The 16,395-nt window shown below is 35.6% G+C and overlaps 1 protein-coding gene across 2 annotated transcripts; it reads left to right on the top strand.

Moving 5' to 3' along the window:
- Window positions 1-1,582: 1,582 nt before the first annotated feature.
- NAK (Protein kinase superfamily protein) lies at window positions 1,583-4,977 on the top strand. 2 transcript variants are annotated; one of them, XM_088255340.1, is made up of 6 exons: window positions 1,583-2,102; window positions 2,546-2,813; window positions 3,083-3,218; window positions 3,358-3,500; window positions 3,584-3,707; window positions 4,240-4,977. In XM_088255340.1, the coding sequence occupies exons 2-6, from the start codon at window positions 2,562-2,564 to the stop codon at window positions 4,668-4,670; spliced, it is 1,086 nt and encodes a 361-aa protein (XP_088111466.1). In that variant the 5' UTR covers window positions 1,583-2,102; window positions 2,546-2,561; the 3' UTR covers window positions 4,671-4,977. The 2 variants fall into 2 exon arrangements, with proteins under 2 accessions (XP_088111466.1, XP_021825533.2); XM_021969841.2 differs by having other exon boundaries at window positions 1,584-2,102; window positions 2,509-2,813.
- Window positions 4,978-16,395: the final 11,418 nt, after the last annotated feature.

The following is a 16,395-nucleotide window of genomic DNA, read 5'->3' as shown; positions in this document are numbered from 1 at the left end:
TATCAATGAAATTCACTCGAGTTTTGTTAATGTATAATTTGGGAAGTTTTTGAGAATGTAATTGAAGATGTAAGAGTAAATAATAAAAGTGTTTATTGTGTTATATACAAATTGGAAAATATCATTAAAAAATAAAATAGATTATCGAAATTTCAATAGAAACTTTCCGATTAGAAAACTTGGCCTAAAAATTAGCCCTAGTTATTTTAAAATCCTGAATCCGTGATTGATCGAGTATAGTTGAATATTTACTAATATTATACTCCAAAGTAGAAACTAACATCCATTCATATGATGATGTAACAATACACAAACGTCTTATACCAAGTGATCATGTTTCAATACCACCTTTAAGTCAATAGTTAGGACAACCGTCGTGAATTTTCTCCGACATCATTCAAACATTGATACCTTAGAACATAAAATAAAATAAAAAGCTAACGTGGGGACCTTACTTTGGCATAATTAGAAGGGACAATGAGACGTGATTGCCTTTTATTACTATTTTCATTTATTTATTAGGTGAGAAACAAATAAATAAATTGATTTTCTCGCGTCAGTTGTAAAACCACACCATGTTTTTTTTGTTCAAATTTCTGTGAAATTGGTGCAATAATAAAAGTAAGAAAATAATTTCCAATTAAAAAAAAAAAAAGAGTAAGAAATAAGTTTGGAGAACCCTTCAACTTATTAATTTTAAATTCTTAATAAATTCCAGCAAGGTCACCTTTATTAGTTTAATCTGCATTTGTAGAAGAATATCCAAATTTCCAAAAAAGAAGCTTCCCAGCAACCCCAACACTGACTTATTCCTCAAAACGTCATGTTATGGATAGGCCATCAAACTCAGAATAATCCAAGAAATGGTCAGAATAATGTGTAACATAATCAACTAGGTGTAATTAAATAAGTAAATAAGCACGCAATTTGACTAATTATCATTGAGTGTGTAGATGCCATTACAGAAACAAAGGAATGGTCTGAAAATTGATTAACAATGAATGAGAATCTACAAAAGCACACCGACAACTCCAACCAGCGTATTATTCATGCCTCCGCGTGACAAGTTTAGCAAAAACATGCGGCAAACACAATAAGCATCAGCCCTCCATCACAACCATCCGATCATCATAACTATTATCAAGTAGCTGATTAATTAGAGAAAAATAAAGAGAAACCATTGTGTTGTCGCCACTAACTTATCCATCTCGGATTCATGCGAGTCGGTAATTCTTTTGAATGATTGTTATACTGCCGCGTGTTGTGACAATGTGATGGTCACACATTAGAATTTTTCCATATAAAAAGAGAAATAAAGATAGAATTGCAAGTGAATCCAGGAAAAAAAAGAAGAAGGAGTTTTTATCCAACATTTTAACAAAATCACATCAGAATATCATTTTAAGAAATTTTATATGACTATTGATTCTGATTTCCACCTGTGTAACATAACTGAATCCCTTAAAAGAACATCATTATTAATAAATCTAATCTACTTTAGAAACAAAATGTAAAGAAAATTATATTCCTCATTTAAAATGCCAATAAATGTGTTAGTTGGAGTAGAAGACAGAGAATCTAAAAAGCAAGTCAACCGTCTATTGCTCTGTGCTTCGCGGAAGTCTAAAAAGGCAACACAGAAGCTCCAATGGCAAAGGCTCAAAGGACCCTTCCTATTTTCTTCCTCGGTTTTTGTTAGCTTCTCCTCCGAAAACAAAACCAAAAGAAGCAAAAGGAACCCAATAGCATCAATCACCTATACTAGCAGCTATAGCTAGGATATCTGTAAAAGAAAAAAGTGTGATCTTTTTCGTGTCTGAATTGAACTTGGGTTCAGTATGCATGTCTTTTTCTGGTGAGATGGTTAAAAGCTTGTTGGGAGATTGTACCCAGGAAAGAAAATATCAGTCTGGGACAAAATCTCTGTTTTCTCACGAGCCTTCATATTGAGTTTTGTTGAGGTTCTCTGCATTTCAAGACTTTGTTTTGTTTTGCTTGTTGAATTTGTTTGAAAGCTGGGGAGATAGAGATTTGGGAAACTTTTGTTTGGATGGGGGTTTGCTGGAGCAACAAAATCAAGGCTGAAACTCCTTCTCATACAGGTATTGCTATTCTTTCTTGGAAAATGAACTCTGTTACTACTTTCATCAGAGAATATGAAAATTATGATTACCTGAATGTCTTCTTTTTGTTTGGTTAGATGGGTTTGTTATTTTGAGGTAATTTTATAGAATTTTGATTGACGCTATAAGTTTTTGTTGCTAGGACTTTGTAAGCTTACCTAGGATTTTGATAATGCTTAAGATCATTTTCCTCTATGCTATAAGCTAGAAAGTGCTTTTAGGGAACTATCGAATTGGTAGCAGCACCATGACTGTTTAAGGTTTTGTTTTGGAAAATATTATTCTGGTGATGAAAGTTAGAAGTACAGTATGTTTTCACTTTTCACCTCTGCCTATTGAAGTGAACATTTGGTAACATAGGTCCATTGGATTACTTTCTCTGTAGGATTCAATTCTAAAAATGGGAGTGCTTCAAATAGCAGGGCCTCATCAGGTTCCATGCCTGTCACTCCTCGGAGTGAGGGTGAGATCTTACAATCTACTAAATTGAAGAGTATCGGCTTCAGTGAGCTCAAAAATGCCACAAGAAACTTCCGTCCTGACAGTGTACTAGGAGATGGCGGTTTTGGTTCTGTTTTCAAAGGTTGGATTGATGAAAGTTCTTTCATAGCTACCAAGGCCGGTACTGGCACGGTGATTGCTGTGAAGAGGCTCAACCAAGATGGAATCCAGGGTCACAAGGAATGGTTGGTGAGTGCAGTCATCTCCTTTTCATCTTTATGAGTTTTGATGGTCTGGTTTATTTACTTGTGTGCATTGTATGCTTAAAACTTCATGTCATGGTAGTTTATGGCCCTTTAAATTAGGAGAAACTTGCAATAAGAAGTTCTCCATATCACCTTTCTGTAACTCTTCTATGACTTGCAATTCTTGGCTAGATTATTGATTGTCAATTTGGCATGATTTTTGGAGCATTTCTCAAATAGCAGAGTAATTAATACTACATTTTGGACCTGCAGACAGAAATCAACTATCTTGGGGAGCTGCATCACCCTAATCTTGTGAAATTAATTGGTTATTGCTTAGAGGATGATCACCGGCTCTTAGTTTACGAGTTCATGCCTAAGGGTAGCATGGAAAATCATCTATTCAGGAGTGAGTTTCTTACATCCTCAATAGTGGCATTCATTTTGAACCTTTCTCTCTATCCCCCTCCTTTTTTCTCCTTAGAGATAGCACACTGCAAGTTGCATATAATAACTTGTTACTGAAGCATTAGCTACTGTTGCAACAGGAAGTACTCACTTTCAGCCACTTTCATGGAGCCTTCGAATGAAAATCGCCCTTGGTGCTGCAAGGGGACTTGCTTTTCTCCACAATGCTGAAACACAAGTCATACACCGTGACTTCAAGTCGGCTAACATTTTGCTCGACTCGGTACGTAAATGAATAGCATACTTCAATCAGATTCAGTATGGCTGATTATTTGCCTCCGTACTGACTCATTTTTACAATTTCAGAACTACAATGCAAAGCTGTCTGATTTTGGATTAGCCAGGGATGGCCCAACTGGTGACAAGAGCCATGTCTCTACTAGGGTCATTGGAACTCAAGGATATGCTGCTCCTGAGTATTTAGCCACAGGTACTACTTTCATATTCATTTCTTCTCTAAAATCCTTGACCTGTATGGAACCTCTTTGGCTTCTAGAAACCAAGCACCACTCTTTAGATGACATTTCAATTTTCTGAGATGCACTTTTGCACAGCTAAAACTGTTTGTCCAAAATAATTTAAAATTTGTTATTCATAAAGCATTTGCCAAGTAAGGTTATACCTCATACTGTTGAAAAAGTACGAATTTGTGTAGCTTATCAACCATAGTTGACAATAGTTCTGCATTCATGAAGTTACTCTATTAACATTACCCTCAGAAAATATCTGCCCTGTAAATCTTAAAAGAGGATAGGGGTGGGACAAGTTCCATTAGTTACTTCCATGAAGTACACCAATTCCCAGTAATTTCTCCAACATCAAAAGCCCAAAAATTAATCTGTCAAATAACCTACGCTCAATTGTTGACCACTGATGGAATGTGGGTGCAATTGCCAAAGCTTGGTATTATAGAGTCAAAGTACAGTTAGTGCTTACAATTAATTGCATTTTTCCTTCGGCAGGTCATCTTACTGCCAAGAGTGACATATACAGTTTTGGAGTTGTTCTACTAGAAATGTTATCTGGACGACGAGCTATAGATAAGAACAGACCAACTGGAGAACACAACCTGGTGGAGTGGGCAAAACCATACCTGAGAAACAAACGCCGGGTTTTTCGTGTTATTGATTCTCGACTTGAAGGCCAGTACTCACTCAATCGAGCCCAAAAGGCTGCCAACCTTGCACTTCAATGTCTTTCTATAGATCCTAGGTACAGACCCGACGTGAATGAAGTGGTAACAACACTGGAGGAGCTTCAGGAGACAAAGGACATGCAGAAAAGTACTCAGAAAGAGAACCATGTAACTAGTCAAGGCCATTCTAATGGTGCTCCTAATGCTTCCAGAGTGACTGCTTATCCCAGGCCTTCTGCATCCCCACTTTTTGCTTGATTGAAATTTTTCATGCTGCCCAAGATACAAGGGAAGGTGTTGAGTGAAGTCTTGAGAGTTCAAATTTGTACATACCCAGGATTGTTCTTGTAGAGTATGAAGTGATTGTGTATAAATATGTATTTGAGCCTATACTTTCCACATCTTTTCTGGTTATTTTCTCACAGAACCATTGAAGGTACGTGCATAGTTCTGTTCAGGATTGCGTGTGAAGTCTGATTGAGCTCATTTAGTATTTTTGGTTCCTTTAGAAATTATGTGACCTTGTTAAAATCCTCCATGAAGGCATAGTCTAGATATTGGATTATTTTTTTCTTCACTCTTTTTTTATTGCGGATAGATGGTTGAGGATATTGAAGGTAATTATCTTCTCAAATTCGAATGGATCAAAATTGTAACAACCATTCCTCTTTCCCGCAAATGTACCTCCTAGTTATGCTTTCCTGGGACTCGAACCCAAGCTAATAACCAGAGACTTGAGTCCTAGCCAAAATCGACTGGGCTGTCACTGTTTTTTAGTTATTTGTTGGTTTTATTGTGCTTATACAGTGTACTTAATTGTTAAAATTAAGATCACAGCGGCAAACATGCCTTAAGGGTAAGATGACTTTATAGCTATACCAAGCAAGAAATAAGAATAAGATGACTTTATCACTATGCCAAGCAGGAAATAAATGACTAAAACAAAACATAAACTCACACAAATACACCCAATGGACATGTGAAATCGGTGGTGACATGTGTATGTGTAATACACTAAGCCACTAAGCAAGAAAAGTGGATGGGGAAAGAAATTTGTGATCCCAATATTAGAAAACAAAAAACGACGTCGTTTAAGGGGTGCCAATTTGTGCCCTTAGTTATAAAATATGGGGGGTAAAATAGACATTTTCTTGAATTAAATTTAGGATCTATTGTGAGAAAGATTAATTACGATTTAACACTTAATGCGACACCCATTTATTTGTTCATCATCACACACCCCTCCATTTTGCTCATAATATTTATTTTCCTTTTTTTTATGAGTGCTGCTATTTCCACCCCCTTATCCTATTTTCCCACCAACCTTATTTTCTCACCCCCCATCTAAATTTGAAAAAACACAATCCTATTTTTCCACCCACCATTATCCCTAAAATACCCTTTAATTATTAATTCAAGCAAATTAAATATCATTGTGTATCTATTATGACACTTTTTTAACCATTAGATTAACATTCATTCAATTCAATAACTGAGATTAAAACTTCACTTATAAATTTTTGTTTCTTTAATAATATCATCGTGAACATCAAACTGCTCTAATTTTAATAATAAAGATGAGAGGAAAATAAAAAAGAAAAAGGGGGAACTAATGTCGTTAAAATTCTTTCTTGAGCATGAAATTGAATGTGCTAGGATAAATGGAAAAGCCATACCACCACCAGACTTGGACTAGGATGGTTTAGAGGAGAAGAAAAATGCATACAAGGATGTGCCAGGAGAGAGAAAATTATAAACATGTAACAGAGCATGCACCATTAAAGATGTGTTCAATGTTTGCAGGATAGCCCCAACCAAATGACATATATCATTGGCAGCATGATCCTGATGGAAGAAGTCTTATGTGAATTTTTTACGGCTATTTTTTTTTTCTTTCAAGAAACTAAAGATTAACCATCTCATGGTGATTTTAGTTTAGACATGCTTTGGTGGGTTAGAAAGTTCTTCTCTTTCAGCTTTTGAGTTAGAGAAGTTAACAAGAGAGTGGAGAGAGAAAGTACAATTTTAGGGGAGAGCAATTTATTTTCCAAAAAAAAAAAGTTGAACAAGAGACAAAAATAATATTAATTATTATTTTATAAGTCGATAATCTGAACCGTTGATAGTTGATGAATCTAAAGGTGTTAAAAGTGTGTTTTATTATGTGTGAAAATGTGTGTCCTCCTAAGTCCTTAGAAGTAATTTTACAAAGGAGTAAATTTGTCTTTAAAATTTTGAAAATAAGATGGATGGGAAAATAGGACAGGTGGGTGGAAATAGCAGCACTCTTTTTTATTCATAGAATCAATATTATGAAGATATCGTAATTCATCTAATTTGGATTTAAAATAACCCAAAATTAGCTATAAGTCATTTATTTAATTATATTTTACATGAAATTCTATTTTATTGTAAGCCTTTTGTATGAATTTGATAGACAAAAAGCCCAAATCTGCCAGCTAGGTTAAATTTAGTGGGAAAAGCCCACCAACTGGAGAAAAACTTTCCTGTCACGGGGATGCCAGGTTAGTTTTCCACCTCATTATCCCAAGCCAATAGAATATTGCCACATGCCAATTTTCTTTTAAAACTTGTAATAATATATTTTAATCAATAAAAGCAACCAAAAAGTAAAATTTCTCTCTCATCCAATCTTTACATCCGTGCCAGCCCTTTTACTAACCAATTTTTTTTTTTCTTTTCCAAACTTAGTTAATGTTTTACCTTCTTTTCTTTTTTTGCCATTCCTCTTCCGTTTCTTATGCAAAAGACTTCCATTTGTTCAAAATCGTTCCTGTCTCTGTTCAATCCCTCTCCTTCCTTTCTTCTATCCATCGAATTTTTTTATACTTTATCTTTTTAACAAAGTGATTTATTTTATTGCTACAACTAATGACATTTGTTTTTATTTATTTTAATAATGAAGTAATGCTAATAAAATTTAGTTTGTTGTACAATTTTGTTTCTGATATTAATAACTCAAAGAAGAATATTATAGCTCATGCATGCGTTGGTTATCACATGTACCAAACCATGGGCGGAACCAAGGCAAGGGCTACCCTTGGCTCTAGCCCCGGGACAGTTTGGGAAAAAACAAATTAAATATACATATAGTCTAATATTTTAACTATAAATATATATATATATATATATATATATATATATATATAATCTCAACACCAATATGCATTGTAAGATGTCTTCCACATTTGTATTTGGTGTTAAAGTTTGTCCCAACAACAATTTAAAAAAATTTCTATTAATTTGTCTCCAAAAGTGAAGCATTTTTCTAAATAAAATTCACCTTTTCGTGAATAGTATGGCTCTAATTTTTTTTTTCCTTGTGTTTACAATTAGCATGATTTATATGATTTAATGTATATTTTTATTTCTAGAAAAACTATAGAAAATGTAAGTACAAAAAAATAATTATCATTAGATTTTAAGCTAATAACTTTAGCTAGCCCACCCATTAGAAAAATTTCTGGTTCCGCCCTTGTACCAAACTTATTACAAAAATGCTCATCAATCAATAACAAACAAAAATGAGAGAAAATATATGTCACATGAGCAATAATGTATTTGGTATTTATTAATGCCCGATTCGCACTTGTGCTATTTTCAATTTTTAGATTGATCTCGGATCATTTGTGATATTAGAACACGATCACGTGATATGACACACATATTATAATAACCAGAAAAAGGAAAAAAAAAAACAAAGAAGGAGAAAGCTACTACTTTTCAGTTAAGCTGACGTGCAATATCTAGAAGTAGAAGTCCATCGATGGCAAAAGGAAGGATGTCCAAAACATTTATTCAAATACCAACCGTACACATTTTGAATAAGAACAAGAAATTTGTCACACACATATATAAGGCCCTCACTGTAGAATTCATGTTCGACATTCTATAGTGAGGGCCTTATAAACTTCTTCTTTGAGTTATTAATATCAAAAACAAAATTGTACAACAAACTAAATTTTATTAGCATTACTTCATTATTAAAAAAAAAAAAACAAATGTCATTAGTTGTAGTAATAAAATAAATCACTTTGTTAAAAAGATAAAGTATAAAAAAATTCGATGGATAGAAGAAAGGAAGGAGAGGGATTGAACAGAGACAGGAACGATTTTGAACAAATGGAAGGCTTTTGCATAAGAAACGGAAGAGGAATGACAAAAAAAGAAAAGAAGGTAAAACATTAACTGAGTTTGGGAAAGAAAAAAAATTTAATTGGTTAGTAAAAGGGCTGGCACGGATGTAGAGATGGGATGAGAGAGAAATTTTACTTTTTGGTTGCTTTTATTGATTAAAATATATTATTACAAGTTTGTAAAGAAAATTGGCATGTGGCAGTATCCTATTGGCTTGGGATAATGAGTTGGAAAACTGACCTGGCATCCCCGTGCCAGGAAAGTTTTTCTCCATTTTGAGGTCATGTACGGTCATGGCCCTAGAATTAACACAAAAGAAAAAGAAAATGGGAGCCTGAGTAAATTCCTAATATTCAGAAAACGGTAGCTTGAGAATGGTAAGAGAGATTGGGAGTTTGAAATTTTGGCAATGAATTGTCAAATCTTCTCCGTAATTCTCAATCTCTCTTCAATCTATATCTCTCTCTGGTCTTTACTCTGTAATGTCTCTCCTTTTCTCTCTCTGTCCCTATCAATCTTCTCTGTAATTCGATTGGAACCCTAGGGTTTTGGTTGAGCTTTGTACCTCAAATCTTGAATTTACAGTTTGATCCGTACCCAAAATGTCAACAGTGTAGAGGTATCAAATGGGTCGTGTCGGGCTGGGCCGACTCGTTTAGAGTCAGCCAATTTAATAAACGAGCCGTGTTAGCCGTCTACTTATGAAAATCATCAATTTCGGCCCGAGCCCCGGGCCCTAGCCCATATGGTATAAGGGCGTGCTCGTGACGAGCCACTAAACAGGTCGATATGGGACTACGCTAAATTTGACTTATGTATTGCATATTTTTGTAATTTTTTTACAACTTCATTTATATATATTTTATAATTATGTATATACTAACAAGATTTATTATTTGTTGAAAAAAGAGGCCAATAACTTTATTTAAAGTACATTTAAATAGAAAATGGCTAGAATATTGTCTGGGTTTTAAAAAATTGAAACTTAAAAAACAAAATCATTATGTTATATACAATGAAACCATTAATTTTAATATATATATATATATATAAAGCAAAAGGCGAAGAATGATAAAACATTCAAAACACTAGAAAATGCCCTTGGTTAATGTAAAGATTAAGAATTGAAATTATTAATTAAATGAGGATAAAATGGTAAATTCACACTTTTTTATATTTAAAAATATTAAAATTAAAAGAAAAATCAGATAATGGAACACAACTACTCATTATCTTTTTTAATTCTAAAATAATTTTTTTTTTAAAAAAAGCTTCTCGCAAGCGTAGAAGCGCGTGCGAAGAGGCTAGTATATATTATTAGGGAAAATAAATATACTTGAATTTAAGATATAAATATAATAATATTATGTATTACTTTTTTTCTAAAACAAATATAATTTAATAAATGAGCTTTAAATAGGAACCTTAACCATGACAGTTCAAGCGGGCCGTGCTTGTGTCATTGGTGATCAAAGATTTGAAAATACTTCACTTGATTTAGGTGCTTCTTTTAATCTAATGCCTTATTCCGTTTATTCGTGTCAACTCGTTTTTCTTAACGGGTTGACATGACACGACCCGTTAAGAAACAGGTGAAAAATATCAAACAAAACACGATCCGTTGCAATTCGCAAATCACACAACCCGACCCGTTTCACCCGTTAAGAATAAAAAATTAAACTGAAAAATTGAAAAATTAAAAAAAATCAACAAGTCACAGTGGATTGTCGTCCAAGCCCTCATCACCATTGCCATTGCCATCTCTTCTCTCATGCTCACCAAATTTCTTCATCATCTCAATCACATCATCATTCGGAGCAAAAGTTGTGCCTTCGTTGTAGCCAAGAGCCAATGAGTTGGCGCCGCCAACCACCTAATGAGTTATAATTGTGCTTTTGGAAGGCATTCACCAACCCAACACCAGCAATAGCTCCCAACTAGGCCACGATGTAAGCCATATCTCTAATCATTTGGAGAGAGAGAGAGAGAGAGAAGAAAAAGACAAAAAAAGAAAAATATGAAATTACGAAAATATCCCTACCCTAAACAGGTTGACGGGTGATTCGTGAATGACACTGATATGACCCGTTAACTTAACGGCTGGATAACGGGCAACACGAACCAACAACTCAGACCCAAATACTGAATTTTTCGTGCGAATTCGTGTGGTGTTAATGGGTCGTGTATAATATTGTCATGTCTAGAAATTAGGTGATCTTAGAACAACTTCTGTGAGCATGCAATTGGCAGATCATTCCTTAAGGTATCCAAGAGGAATCCTAGAAGATGTGCTTGTGCAAATGAATGATCTTATCTTACCCGTTGATTTCTTAATTTTAGAAATAGAAGAAACTTTTATTCTGGGTGCAGATCTTCCATTAATTCTTGGTTGTCCTTTCATGGCCACTGAAGGTACCAAGATTGATGTTCAAACAAGAACCTTGACCATGAAAGTTCAAGGGGAACCATAGCCTTCAAGGTTTGATGCTTTGAAACTTCCTAATGATGAGCACGGATATTTTCGTATTGATACATTACATCAAATTGTACAAACTAATTTCAATAAAGCTCATGGTACAGATTCATTAGATAGGATTTTGACACAAAATTATGAAGCCTCTGACATTGATGAAGATGAGATACATGAGGTTGTGCAATTCCTCAACGCATTACCAACCGTGTCACATAAGTATCCTCCTACCTTTGAGCCTTTACCTGTCAATACTGAAAAGCTTGTTCCTTCTCTTGTCAGAGCACCAAAATTAGAGCTCAAACTATTAGCATCACACCTTAAGTATGTTTACTTAGGTGAATCCGAGACATTGCGCATGATTATTGCTTGCAACTTTAGTGAGCAAGATGAGGAGAAATTAATGTATGTGTTGAGAGAACACAAATGAGCAATTGGTTGGAGTATTGAGGCCATCAACGAGATAAGCCCAACAAAACGCATGCACATAATTTTATTGGAAGATGATTCCAAACCCACAATAGATGCTTAATGCAGGTTAAATCCAATCATGATCGAGGCGATGCCCAAGGAAGTTCTTAAACTATTGGATGTGGGTATCATTTTTCCTATTTTCGATAGTAAGTGGGTAAGCCCAGTCCAAGTAGTTTCGAAAAAGTCGAGTGTCACTGTTGTGAAAAATGAGGGAAATGAACTTTTTCCTTCTCGTGTTCAAACATGATGAAGTGTTTGCATTGATTACATGAAGTTAAATACCGCTACCCGTAAGGATCATTTTCCATTGCCATTTATTGATCAAATGCTTGAACGTCTTGCATGTCACAATTACTATTGTTTCTTGGTTGGATATTTAGGATACAACCAAATTGTTATAGCTCCAGAAGACCAAAACAAGACAACATTCACATGTTCTTATGACACCTTCGCTTGCCGGCGTATACCCTTTGGTTTATGCAATGCACTGGCCATATTCAAACGATGCATGATGAGTATTTTCTCTGATATGGTAGTGTTGAGGCCCAAACAATCCAAGGCAGGGCCCAAATATATTTCTAACCCAGTACGACACCTAACTCGGGAAGAAACCCGACTTGGGTACGCAAGAGTTCGTCATATGCTCTTGCACACGTGCCACGCCAAGCAAATATGCAACATGCCACGCAGAAAGGTCTTAATAAGCTCGTAAAATGTACTGGTTCTATGAATCCATGCTCATTATCTTGTCAAGCGCCATTTTGGCCTAGCCATAGCCCTTACAAAACGGCAAAGCTCGAGCACAAGCACGCCAAATAACACGCCACGCCAAGCTGAAAATCCTTATTTTTGCACCAAGCCACGCTACAAGCTTAAGTATGGCCAAGCCACGCGAACGCCTGGGGCTTGCTGAGCGGGTTGTGGTATGGATGGTTACAAGCATTCACGGGGCCCATTGATGGGCCAAGAAGTGGAAATTTTGGGCTACTTGGGAGCCTCAAAACTCGAGTCCATTTCTTGAGCCCAAATATATGGGTAAGCATGAAAGAGAGAAAAATGTAGTCCATTACCTTAGAAAATTCCCCTATCCCCTTAGGGAATGGCCCAAGTGACTTAGAAAATATATGAAAGTCTTCAGCACATGGCTAGAGACAAAACCACGAGAAAAAACCAAGGCATAGAGACTTGCGCAGGTTGCTTGGAATCTCCAACACATGGCCAAAGACAAATCCCAACACAGGCCATCCAAAAAACCAAAGGATACTTGTGCAAAACACCTTTCAGACCAGTGCCATTACCCACTCATTTCTCCTACTAGCTCTTGCTATGAAATAAGGGAGGAAAGAATGAGAGATGGTAGCCAAAGATGGGAGATTGCTACATGGACAGCTGCGGGAAGACTCTAGAGCTCCCAAAAATTTTGTCTCTGTGTATTTGGATTGGGGGAGATTTCATAAAAAGAGGTTGAATTGAAGGAAGAAAAGAGAAATGGAGGAGAAGACTTGGCAAAATTGGAGAGAACCAACTAGGGTTTCTTGGGAAGAAGGAGCTTCCAGTGCCTATAAAAGGGAGGCACCTTCTACCCAACAAAATAACTCATCGAAAGCAAGCAACCACATCCAGATAACAAGCCCTATTTCTCCATCTATTCCCATTTTCTCTTTTGGCAAGCCATTCCAGAGCCTGACGAAACTTTCGTCAAGCTGCTGGAAATCTACTAAAGCCACCCATGCTTTCATCTTATTCCTCTCTTCCCCATAAACACATACAGAGAGAGCAAGCATCACCTCTCACCTATGAAACCCTTTGATTTCAAGCCATGTTATTCCATTGCTTCCCTTTTTCTCTTCTATCAAGCCACTCAAGAGCCTGACGAAGCTTTCGTCAAGGTGCCAGAAACTTGCTCAAGCCACCCATTCCTCTTCCTTCATTCTTTCCTCTCTTTCCTCAACAAATCCTCTCAAAATTCCCTCTCCCCCTTACTTCGAGCCTTTGTTTCTCATAGGAAACCCAAGCCCTCTCTCTCTCTCTCATGCTAAACTCATGAATGCTCAACTCCTATGCCACAAGCTTCTCATGCCAAGCCTAAATATTTATCTGTAAGCAACTGTTGGTTTTGTTGGTGAAGGAAGCCAATGTGTTCCCTAGGACTCCACAAACCTTTCGAAGCACTCTTGGGGCCTGATTCTTGAACTCAAACACATAGGCAATTCTAGCCATTTGCTCTTTATAGCAGCCCAGGCCCATATATAGCTGCCGGAACGAAAAAGCCCCCACATGTAGAAAAGTTCATCGAGGTATTTATGGTTGACTTCATTTGATTCATGCCTTAACAGTTTGTCTCTATTTTTGAAAAGATGCCAGGAATGCAACTAAATCCTTAATTGGGAGAAGTGCCATTTTATGATACAACAAGGAATTGTTTTTGCGCATGTGATTTCAAGTAAGGACATTGAGGTTGACAAGCCTAAAGTTGATGTGATACGTAGCTTGGCACCTCCATCATCAGTGAAAGAGATCCAATCCTTCTTAGGACATGGAAAGTTTTCTAGAAGATTCATCACAGAAGCACTAGCGGAACTACTCCAATGACTTAGGTGAGTTGTAGAACAGTGAAATTTTTGGGGGAAAAAAATCAAGCCTATACTTGAGTTGTTTAAATATAGCCCAATATTTATTAGCCTATTAAAAGTCAAAAAGGTCCAATTCTTTATCAATTTAGTTATAGACCAACAATAAAAATACACATTACAATAAAATAACTTATCAATTTGACAACCTCCTCCCCCTACAGAGACCACGACTTTTTGTTTTCTCAATCCCAACAAACACTTCGACTTCGACTGAAGGGTAAAGTTCTTAACCCTAACTCTCCAACTTGTTAAAACAACTCTTAGCAACAAGATGAAGAACGAGTTTCTATTAGATTATATGATTGTCTACAATTAAAAAATATTTACTTATTGATTCAAATGCAATAACAAAAAATTTCAATTCTCTCAAAGATTGCATGACACAACTTGAATAGGTACACTTTTAATTATGTTGTTAAAATATTTTTTGGTCGCATTTAATATGTATTTGTTTTATGGTAAAGTTTATTGAAAATTAGTTAATGGAGCTAGTAACTAGTGTGATTTATATAATTTAATGTATACTTTTATTTATAAAATGACTATAGAAATGATAAGCACAAAAAAATTGATCATTAGATTTTAAGCTAATTTTAACTAGCCTACCCGTTAAAATATTCTTGTTCGTCCTTATACCAAAGTGCATGCACTGAAGGACGTATTGCGTGAGCATTAACTTTAGGGAAAATGAAAAGGAGAATTGCTCCCACAAAAATAAAAAAGAAATGATGAAGAAAAAAAAGGAAGGTTGACATAGTTTCAGAGGGTTAATCCCAACAATAATATTGGGAGAACAACTCTCTAATAGAGTGTGAGACCCATTGTATTGGTGGGCTCCACCTCTATTAGAGAGTTGGTACTGTTAGAAATGTGCCCTAAGAGCCAATACATTTAATGTGATCTCCTTAGAATACATTTCATATATGATATATAAAGGGCAAACTTAATTTGTTATCTTTTACATCGTGTAAAGAAACAAATGTCCAGGGTATGCTAAATAAGAGATAAAGTAATCTAAAGAAGATTAGATTCATGAGACCTTTAATCTCTAATTGTAGTATCCCAAAATGTTCCTAATCATAGGTTATCAAATAGGCATTGATAAACCGTTAAGATTAGCGCATATTATGTATGCTCAATTGGGAGGATGGTTAGTCTCAAACCATTTGTGTAGTTGACACTAATACAAGTATGTGGGTGCTCATTAGTGAATGAGTACACTGAACGCGATCAACCGTAGTTCTCATAAGGAGTATTTATCTACATGTCAAATGAGAACTCATAGTTGCAATAATGCAAATTAGTCCTTAGACCTGAGGCATCATGGTTGTCTTGTGATGCGTTATTGATCTTTGATAGCTCTTAAAGGCAAGCCGTAAAAGATTTGTCTTAAGTGTTGTTGGGATCTCTTAATTCATCATAGGGGCATGTGAATGTACAATAAGGAATCTCTACTTTCGATAAAGAAGGAGAATGTTTCAAGATGTGATTCAGTAAATCTTTGGCCAAAGTATTTTGAGCTTGATTTAGAAAGTTGTTCTTAATCATGTTCTTTTGAATCACATGAGGTTATAAATCATATTAGGGGTTTGACATAAACAATCCGTACCCTAATAATATGATTTGAAACATTGTATAAGAGAAGGACCGTATTGCATTGCAATTCCAACTGAATAGGTTCTTCATCTATTCTGGTTAGCTTGGGTAGCCTTGATATATTGCTAGATGTCACTCTTGGCTTGTGGAAGTCCTAGGATTGATTGTGATCGATCCAAATAAAGGAAGAATTAAAAAGAGGGTTTTAATTCCAGTTGGTTAGAAAGAGTTCTAATATTTTCCCACTACCTTGCTAATTAGAACCTAATGGATCGCACACCTTAAATGGTTAACTTTGAGTAATACAAATGAGAATGAGGAAATCAATTTGATTGATTTGATGTGGATAATTTACTACGTGTAAAAACGTATTTGGGCTAAGTAATAGTTAACGGAAAGCCCAAATGGTTGGGTATCAAGCCCAAGGGCTTAAGACAACTAAATATTATGGTTTAAGTGTCATAAGGCCCAATTTTGGAAGCCCAATGGGTTTTGGCCGAAAATGCTTAAGTAAATGTGTATGGGAATTGTTTCCATAAGCTCATTAACACACAAACACAATCCAACATCAACCAAATGGGTTTGGGAGATAAAAGAGAGATAAAAGAGAGTTTTCAAGAGTGAAACACTTTCATCTTTCAAAGTGGTTTAG

This window comes from Prunus avium, chromosome 6 (assembly GCF_965620075.1).
Source record: "Prunus avium chromosome 6, drPruAviu1.hap1.1, whole genome shotgun sequence".
NCBI classification, from domain to species: domain Eukaryota; kingdom Viridiplantae; phylum Streptophyta; class Magnoliopsida; order Rosales; family Rosaceae; genus Prunus; species Prunus avium.
Note: the sequence above shows the minus strand (reverse complement) of the source record. Positions and strands in the feature narration are given on the sequence as shown.

Bases quoted from the DNA above. Each gene is read 5' to 3' on its own strand.
- NAK (XM_021969841.2), top strand. From the start codon at position 2,051: ATGGGGGTTTGCTGGAGCAACAAAATCAAGGCTGAAACTCCTTCTCAT. The intron at 2,814-3,082 runs GTGAGTGCAGTC...TTGGACCTGCAG, and splicing joins AGGGTCACAAGGAATGGTTG to ACAGAAATCAACTATCTTGG. The intron at 3,219-3,357 runs GTGAGTTTCTTA...CTGTTGCAACAG, and splicing joins GGAAAATCATCTATTCAGGA to GAAGTACTCACTTTCAGCCA.